Source organism: Nerophis lumbriciformis, linkage group LG16 (assembly GCF_033978685.3).
Source record: "Nerophis lumbriciformis linkage group LG16, RoL_Nlum_v2.1, whole genome shotgun sequence".
Classification (NCBI taxonomy): Eukaryota; Metazoa; Chordata; class Actinopteri; order Syngnathiformes; family Syngnathidae; genus Nerophis; species Nerophis lumbriciformis.
In genome coordinates, this window is record NC_084563.2 from 33389599 (window position 1) to 33399598 (window position 10000).

General features: G+C 37.3%; 1 protein-coding gene across 3 annotated transcripts in view; it reads left to right on the forward strand.

Annotated features, from left to right (window-relative positions):
* The window catches only part of tbc1d1 (TBC1 (tre-2/USP6, BUB2, cdc16) domain family, member 1), a 179952-nt gene that overhangs the window by 157335 nt on the left and 12617 nt on the right, over positions 1-10000 (forward strand). For all 3 annotated transcript variants that reach the window (XM_061977036.2, XM_072914919.1, XM_061977038.1), the window contains one exon: positions 1-95. This exon is cut by the window's left edge and continues 65 nt beyond it. In XM_061977036.2, coding sequence (XP_061833020.1) covers positions 1-95 — 95 coding nt within the window. The remainder of the gene's footprint in view (positions 96-10000) is intronic.

Consider the following 10000-nt stretch of genomic DNA (forward strand, 5'->3'; position numbering starts at 1 on the left):
GCAGCAGGAAATCGGGCCCAGCCTGTATGCCACGCCGTGGTTCCTGACTGCCTTCGCCTCGCACTTCCCTTTGGGCTTTGTGGCGAGAGTCTTCGGTAAGACGGCCAGGACAGTCACTTGTTTTGACGACGCACACATCAATCAATAAAACGTTATTTATAAAGCGCTTTTCATACATAAAAGAAGTGCAACGCAAAGTGCTTTACAAAGTTAAAAACAATACCCCGGTGACTAGGGGTGTAACGGTACACAAAAATTTCGGTTCGGTACGTACCTCGGTTTAGAGGTCACGGTTCGGTTCATTTTCGGTACAGTAAGAAAACAACAAAATATACATTTTTGGGTTGTTTATTTACCAAATTTGCAAAATCTTCCACCAAAAATATTTTTCTTAGTGTAATATTTGATGTGAAGTAATGGGAACCTTGGATAGGTCAATAATTCATAATAACATTGATTTTGATTCAATATTATGTTTTGAGCAATGACAGTTTGAAAGAAAAAAAACAGCTTTGTTTTATTCGTCAACATTGCAACTTTTTCTAAATTACATTTAACCTTTAAGCTTTTTTATTTCACTTTTGTTATGTTTTTGTTTATTTTAATAGTATTTTTAGAATGTGCCGTGGGCCTTTAAAACATTAGCTGTGGGCCGCAAATGGCCTCCGGGGCACACTTTTGACACCCCTGCTATAGATAATAAAACATTAAATGTGATAAATCTATGGATAAAAAGCAGAGCCTGGCGACGTATGCGCGTTTATCATAACTCTCTCTCTCTCTCTCTGTCTCTGCCCCTCCCTCACCAATGCTGCTGCGTGCACAATTTGTTTTGTTTTTAACCCCTTCTTAACCCTGAACGTACATTGAAAATACACGCAACTCTAACTCAAAATGCCGGACATTTGAGGTACCGTATTTAAGAAACGCCGCAAAAGAGGACATGTCCGGTGAAAAGAGGACGTATGGTCAGTCTATCCTAGCCCGTTAGCTGCTAGCATGCTGTGTGTTGTGCCTCAGTGTGCATTGTTTACACAACGTGCGTTACGCTACTTAATATGTCCGTGTGGAAACTCGTTCGGTACACCTCCGAACCGAACCGGAACCCCCGTACCGAAACGGTTTAATACAAATACACGTACCGTTACACCCCTACCGGTGACCCATATACCCCATTATCACATACGTACACACACATACCAAACACAAAAAAAACACACACGACATACACACATATGCAACTATATGGACAGATGATTGCATGGCTGAGTACAGAGGAGCCATGTGAGTAAACACTATCACAGGAGCCATTTGCACCAGGAGGTCATCAGACCATGGCCACCAGGACGCTGGCACAAAAGCGACCCCCACAAGCATGTCCGATAACCCCTGAGGCAGATGGCTCATCTGAGGAACGTTGGAAAATAAAAACAATAAAACTTGTAAAATAGTAAGAAACATGAGTAAAGATAAAGAATAAAATACAAGTAAGACATATGAAGATTAATAGAAAAAAATAAAATTAATATACAATAAATAAACAGATTTAAAAAAATTCTTGCATAACTAATATCCACTCTTCATTAGGTCAGGATTAGAGATGTCCGATAATGGCTTTTTTGCTCATATCCGATATTCAGATATTGTCCAACTCTTAATTACCGATACCGATATATACAGTCGTGGAATTAACACATTATTATGCCTAATTTTGTTGTGATGCCCCGCTGGATGCATTAAACAATGTAACAAGGTTTTCCAAAATAAATCAACTCAAGTTATGGAAAAAAAAAAATGCCAACATGGCACTGCCATATTTATTATTGAAGTCACAAAGTGCATTATTTTTTTTAACATGCCTCAAAACAGCAGCTTGGAATTTGGGACATGCTCTCCCTGAGAGAGCATGAGGAGGTTGAGGTGGGCGGGGTTGAGGTTGGGGGGGGGATTGGTGTATATTGTAGCATCCCGGAAGAGTTAGTGCTGCAAGGGGTTCTGGGTACTTGTTCTGTTGTATTACGGTGCGGATGTTCTCCCGAAATGTGTTTGTCATTCTTGTTTGCTGTGGGTTCATAGTGTGACGCATATTTGTAACAGTGTTAAAGTTAATTATACGGCCACCCTCAGTGTGACCTGTATGGCTGTTGACCAAGTATGCATGGCATTCGCTTGTGTGTGTGAAAAGCCGTAGATATTATGTGACTGGGCCGGCACGCAAAGGCAGTGCCTTTAAGGTTTATTGGCGCTCTGTACTTCTCCTTACGTCCGTGTACCACTCCGTACAGCGGCGTTTTAGTCATAAATTTTACTTTTTGAAACCGATACCGATAATATGCGATATTACATTTGAAAGCATTTATCAGCCGATAATATCGGCATTTACAATGGTGTGAAAGCATGGAATTCACTAAACAAAGACTCAAAAAGTTGCAAGAATATCTTTGAATTTAAAAAGAGGTTCCAAAAAGAGACAACTGGAATTATATCAAACTGATTTTGATTGGACATGTCATTGTGAAAATGCTTAAACGAAAATTAAAAAGTATGTTGGAGTTCGGGTGTTGGTGGAGGGAACAGTGATAAAGTCATCTAAAAAAATTGGTGTTAAAAAGGGGGCAGATAAATATAAGAATAGTATTCTTCCATCTGCTCCTTTCTGATCGTGGGAATGTATAAGAAACAAAAAAAACAATGAAAGTGTCAACAGTACATGGCTTGTATATATGCATTTTCATACAAGGAATAAAAAGAAATGATGATGATGAATATGATAAAAAGTAAAATACAAATGACTTCAATAAAATAATATCAGGTAAAAGCCAAATCAAAAAGGTGGGTCTTAAGCCTGCTCTTAAAAACATAAACATTTTCCGCAGCCCTCAGGTCCTCAGGCAAGCTGTTCCATAGTAATGGTGGAAAGATGCCATCCCATGACTTTGTGTCCTCACTTCTGGAATAATTAGGAGATGAGTGCCGGAGGATCTCAGAGTAAAAGCAAATCTGAAAGATAAGAAGGCCCAATACCATAAAAACATTTATAAACCATAAGAAGAACCTTAAAATTGATCCTGAAACACACGGGGAGCCAATGCAGAGATTTTAAAGGGGAACATTATCACCAGTCCTATGTAAGCGTCAATATATACCTTGATGTTGCAGAAAAAAGACCATATATTTTTTTAACCGATTTCCGAACTCTAAATGGGTGAATTTTGGCGAATTAAACGCCTTTCTATTATTCGCTCTCAGAGCGATGACGTCACATCGGGAAGCAATCCGCCATTTTCTCAAACACCGAGTCAAATCAGCTCTGTTATTTTCCGTTTATTCGACTGTTTTCCGTACCTTGGAGACATCATGCCTCGTCGGTGTGTTGTCGGAGGGTGTAACAACACGAACAGGGACGGATTCAAGTTGCACCAGTGGCCCAAAGATGCGAAAGTGGCAAGAAATTGGACGTTTGTTCCGCACACTTTACCGACGAAAGCTATGCTACGACGGAGATGGCAAGAATGTGTGGATATCCTGCGACACTCAAAGCAGATGCATTTCCAACGATAAAGTCAAAGAAATCTGCCGCCAGACCCCCATTGAATCTGCCGGAGTGTGTGAGCAATTCAGGGACAAAGGACCTCGCTAGCACGGCAAGCAATGGCGGCAGTTTGTTCCCGCAGACGAGCGAGCTAAACCCCCTATCGACCCTAGCTTCCCTGGCCTGCTGACATCAACTCCAAAACTGGACAGATCAGCTTTCAGGAAAAGAGCGCGGATGAGGGTATGTCTACAGAATGTATTAATTGATTAAAATTGGGCTGTCTGCACTCTCAAAGTGCATGTTGTTGCCAAATGTAACCTAGTTCATAGTTGTTAGTATCCTTTAATGCCAAACAAACACATACCAATCGTTGGTTAGAAGGCGATCGCCGAATTGGTCCTCGCTTTCTCCCGTGTCGCTGGCTGTCGTGTCGTTTTCGTCGGTTTCGCTTGCATACGGTTCAAACCGATATGGCTCAATAGCTTCAGTTTCTTCTTCAATTTCGTTTTCGCTACCTGCCTCCACACTACAACCATCCGTTTCAATACATGCGTAATCTGTTGAATCGCTTAAGCCGCTGAAATCCGAGTCTGAATCCAAGCTATTGTCGCTATATCTTGCTGTTCTTTTCGCCATGTTTGTTTGTGTTGGCATCACTGTGTGACGTCACAGGAAAATGGACGGGTGTATATAACGATGGTTAAAATCAGGCACTTTGAAGCTTTTTTTAGGGATATTGCGTGATGGGTAAAATTTTGAAAAAAACTTCGAAAAATATAATAAGCCACTGGGAATTGATTTTTAATGGTTTTAACAATTCTGAAATTGTGATAATGTTCCCCTTTAAAACTGGTGTAATGTGAGCCCGCCTTCTGGTCTTTGTCAGGGCAGGTGCCGCTGAATTTTGGAGTAACTGCAAAGGTGTACCGTATTTTTCGGAATATAAGTCGCAGTTTTTTTAATAGTTTGGCCGGGTGTGCGACTTATACTCAGGAGCGACTTATGTGTGAAATTATTAACACATTAGCATAAAATATCAAATAATATTATTTATCTCATTCACGTAAGAGACTAGACGTATAAGATTTCATGGGATTTAGCGATCAGGAGTGACAGATTGTTTGGTAAACGTATAGCATGTTCTATATATATGTTATAGTTATTTGAATGACTCTTACCATAATATGTTACGTTAACATACCAGTTGGTTATTTACGCCTCATATAACGTACACTTATTCAGTCTGTTGTTCACTATTCTTTATTTATTTTAAATTGCCTTTCAAATGTCTATTCTTGGTGTTGGCTTTTATCAAATACATTTCCCCAAAAAATGCGACTTATACTCCAGTGCGACTTATATGTTTTTTTCCTTCTTTATTATGCTTTTTCGGCCGGTGCGACTTATACTCCGGAGCGACTTTTAGTCCGAAAAATACGGTAATAACCTTTTTAGGAAGACCAGAAAGCAGGGCGTTAAAATAATCTATAGGACTTGCAATAAAATTGTTGCCCTGAGAGAGAATTGGGCGAACTCTGGCTGTATTCTTAAGATCTAAGATGCTCATAGATCGATTACCACCTGGTGTTTTCTTCAGATGTGATCTTTTCGTTCTGGCAAATGTCATTGTCACACCCATACCCCCGTCAATCACCTGTACTTTCCCAGCTCAGCTTTGTCTCATGCCTGATTTGTGTCCTACACGGTGCTCAGTTACTGAACCAGACTGGCTGTCTCCGAGGGCTCATCTAAACGTGACAATTGTGTTTGTGTGTGCACGTTCACACATTATTATATATTGGGCTTCATGCCTCCACTCCCATTTCTTGAAACACTTCTCATGTGACTCTCGGTCTCAACACACCCTTATGCCTTCAAAGCATGCATTCACACACCTCCCCTGGCTCCAGTGCATCCCACGCTGCTCTAGATGGTTGTTACTGACGTCAGCGACTATTGTAAAACTAATCACCCTACATGTAGGATCATTCAAAAGCATTAAAGGTATGGATTTTGTGAAAATTAAGTTCTTAAATGGCATTAACAAAACATAAAATTCGATGTCCGAATGCATTAAAAAAATGTGATGCGGTGAAGTCACACATGCTATTCGCCAATCACGAGTCAGTTGTTGGTGCCTAATCTCTTTGGCGTGACCAATAAAGCAACTTCTGCCGTCATTCTGACGCCACTACAACTGGCAGCCGCTGCTACCACTACAAAAAAATTTATAAAGAACAATAAATTCTTAGATTAGACAGTCTTGTGAGCCAATTCTGATACTCCATCAATTGATATTATTGCTAAATTTGTGTATACCTTAAAAATCAGTAAACAAATGTTTAAAAAAAAAAAGAAATTGTATAAAACTCAAAACAATTTTTTCAATAAGAAATTATGTAAATCTAATTGAAAACAAAATACACTGAATAACTTTAATTTCACAAGTAGAAAACAATGTAAAATACATAAAAATGATGAATTAAATAGATAAATTAACCTTTTACATGTAATAGTATTATTCATGTACATTTTGTTTGTGATTTCATTGCTGAAATTGCCTTAAAATTCAGTAAACAAATGTTTAAAAAAAAAAAGATAACCAAATCGTATAAAAACTGAAGCAAATTTTCCTTTTAGAAATAATGTAAATTCTATAATCTGTTCCAGTCACCCAAAAATTAACAACAGCACTGAATAAATGTAGTTTTACAAGTAGGAAACAATGTAAACTACATTAAAATGATGAATGAACCTATCCCACGCTGCTCTAGATGGTGGTTACTGACGTCAGCATCTATTGTAAAACAAATCACCCTACATGTAGGATCATTCAAAAGAATTAAAGTTATGGATTTTGTGAAAAATAACATAAAATTCGATGCCCTAAGGGGTTTAAAAAAAGTGATGCGGTGGAGTCACACATGCTATTAGCCAATCACGAGTCGGCGATAAAGGCAGACAACAGTTGTTGGTGCCTAATTTCTTTGGCGTGACCAATAAAGCAACTTCTGCTGTCATTCTGACGCCACTACAACTGGCAGCCGCTGCTACCACTACAGAAAAATAAATAAATAACAATAAATTCTTAGATTAGACAGTCTTGTGAGCCAATTCTGATACACCATCAATTGATTTCATTGCTAAAATTGTGTATACCTTAAAAATCAGTAAACAAATGTTAAAAAAAATATGAAATTGTATAAAACTCAAAACTATTTTTTCAATAAGATATTATGTAAATCTAATTGAAAACAAAATACACTGAATAACTTTAATTTCACAAGTAGAAAACAATGTAAAATACATAAAAATGATGAATTAAATAGATAAATCAACCTTTTACATGTAATAGTATTATTTATGTACATTATGTTTGTGATTTCACTGCTGAAATTGCCTTCAAATTCAGTAAACAAATTTTTAAAAAAAGAAGAAAAGATAACCAAATCGTATAAAAACTGAAGCAAATTTTCCTTTTAGAAATAATGTAAATTCTATAATCTGTTCCAGTCACCCAAAAATGAACAAAAACACTGAATAAATATAGTTTTACAAGTAGGAAACAATGTAAACTACATTAAAAGGATGAATTAAATGGATAAATGAACCTACCCCACGCTGCTTTAGTTGGTTGTTACTGACGTCAGCGTCTATTGTAAAACTAATCACCCGACACGTAGAATCATTCAAAAAAATTAAAGTTGTGGATTTTGTGAAAATTAAGTTCTTAAATGGCATTAAAAAAAACATAAAATTCGATGTCCTAAGGCATTAAAAAAAATGTGATGCAGTGAAAACACACATGCTATTAGCCAATCACAAGTCGGCGATAAAGGCAGACAAAAATTGTTGGTGGCTAATTTCTTTGGCGTGACCAACTTCTGCTGTCACCCTGACGCCACCACAACTGGCAGCCGTTGCTACCACTACAGAAAAATAAATAAATAACAATAAATTCTTAGATTAGACAGTCTTGTGAGCCAATTATGATACACCATCAATTGATTTCATTGCTAAAATTGTGTATACCTTAAAAATCAGTAAACAAATGTTAAAAAAAAAATGAAATTGTATAAAACTCAAAACATTTTTTTTCCAAAAGAAATTATGAAAATAAAATTGAAAATAAAATTCACAAAATACACTGAATAACTTAAATTTCACAAGTAGAAAACAATGTAAAATACATTAAAATGATTAATTAAATAGATAAATTAACATTTTAAATGTAATATTATTATTTATGTACATTTTCTTTGTGATTTTACTGCTAAAATTGCCTTCAAATTCAGTAAACAAATGTTAAAAAAAAAAAGATAAGCTATCCAAATCGTAAAAAAAAAAAAAAAAAAAATGTGTCCCTTTTAGAAATAATGTAAATTCTATAATCTGTTCCAGTCATCCAAAAATAACAATATATTCTTAAATTAGACAGTTTTGTGAGCCAATTCTGATACACCATCAATTAATGTAGACTTTTCACACTATTTCACTAGTTATGTGCACATGAACACAATTAATCGGAATTAAAAGACTAACCGGAAAAAAAATGCTTCATGTAAATACGCCATTTAGAATATTCTGACCCGATCACACACGTTTGGATCCAAATTTCATTCCGATCGAGACGGGTGGTTCATGCCGGGTTGTAGCGCATGAAGACACTTCTTCCCAAATGTGGGTTGGAATTATCCTTACTGCACATGTCTTTGATGTCAGATATACAAACCCCGTTTCCATATGAGTTGGGAAATTGTGTTAGATGTAAATATAAACGGAATACAATGATTTGCAAATCATTTTCAACCCATATTCAGTTGAATATGCTACAAAGACAACATATTTGATGTTCAAACTCATAAACATATATTTTTTTTGCAAATAATCATTAACTTTAGAATTTGATGCCAGCAACACGTGACAAAGAAGTTGGGAAAGGTGGCAATAAATACTGATAAAGTTGAGGAATGCTCATCAAACACTTATTTGGAACATCCCACAGGTGAACAGGCTAATAGGGAACAGGTGGGTGCCATGATTGGGTATGAAAACAGCTTCCCAAAAAATGCTCAGTCTTTCACAAGAAAGGACACCCCTTTGTCCACAACTGCGTGAGCAAATAGTCAAACAGTTTAAGAACAACGTTTCTCAAAGTGCAATTGCAAGAAATTTAGGGATTTCAACATCTACGGTCCATAATATCATCAAAAGGTTCAGAGAATCTGGAGAAATCACTCCACGTAAGCGGCATGGCCGGAAACCAACATTGAATGACCGTGACCTTCGATCCCTCAGACGGCACTGTATCAAAAACCGACATCAATCTCTAAAGGATATCACCACATGGGCTCAGGAACACTTCAGAAAACCACTGTCACTAAATACAGTTCGTCGCTACATCTGTAAGTGCAAGTTAAAGCTCTATTATGCAAAGCGAAAGCCATTTATCAACAACACCCAGAAACGCAGCCGGCTTCTCTGGGCCCGAGATCATCTAAGATGGACTCATGCAAAGTGGAAAAGTGTTCTGTGGTCTGACGAGTCCACATTTCAAATTGTTTTTGGAAATATTCAACATCGTGTCATCGACGCAAAGTTCAAAATTTAGCATCTGTGATGGTATGGGGGTGCATTAGTGCCCAAGGCATGGGTAACTTACACATCTGTGAAGGCACCATTAATGCTGAAAGGTACATACAGGTTTTGGAACAACATATGCTGCCATCTAAGCGCCGTCTTTTTCATGGACGCCCCTGCTTATTTCAGCAAGACAATGCCAAGCCACATTCAGCACGTGTTACAACAGCGTGGCTTCGTACAAAAAGAGTGCAGGTACTTTCTTGGCCCGCCTGCAGTCCAGACCTGTCTCCCATCGAAAATGTGTGGCGCATTATGAAGCGTAAAATACGACAGCGGAGACCCCGGACTGTTGAAAGACTGAAGCTCTACATAAAACAATAATGGGAAATAATTCCACTTTCAAAGCTTCAACAATTAGTTTCCTCAGTTCCCAATCGTTTATTGAGTGTTGTTAAAAGGAAAGGCCATGTAACACAGTGGTGAACATGCCCTTTCCCAACTACTTTGTCATGTGTTGCAGCCATGAAATTCTAAGTTAATTATTATTTGCAAAAAAAAAATGAAGTTTATGAGTTTGAACATCAAATATGTTGTCTTTGTAGTGCATTCAATTGAATATGGGTTGAAAATGATTTGCAAATCATTGTATTCCGTTTATATTTACATCTAACACAATTTCCCAACTCATATGGAAACGGGGTTTGTACTTTTGTGGCAGTGGAAGGGGGACTAAATTAAATAGTCTCGGAAGTCTTGCTGCCATTTCAACAAGTACAGAAAGAAGTAGCGTTTTACGCTGTTGAGTTTGTTGCTCTAAAACCGAGATTAGCAAAAACAAAAATGCTGAAGAGAAGGAAAACTGTATTTAAAAAAAAAATGTTT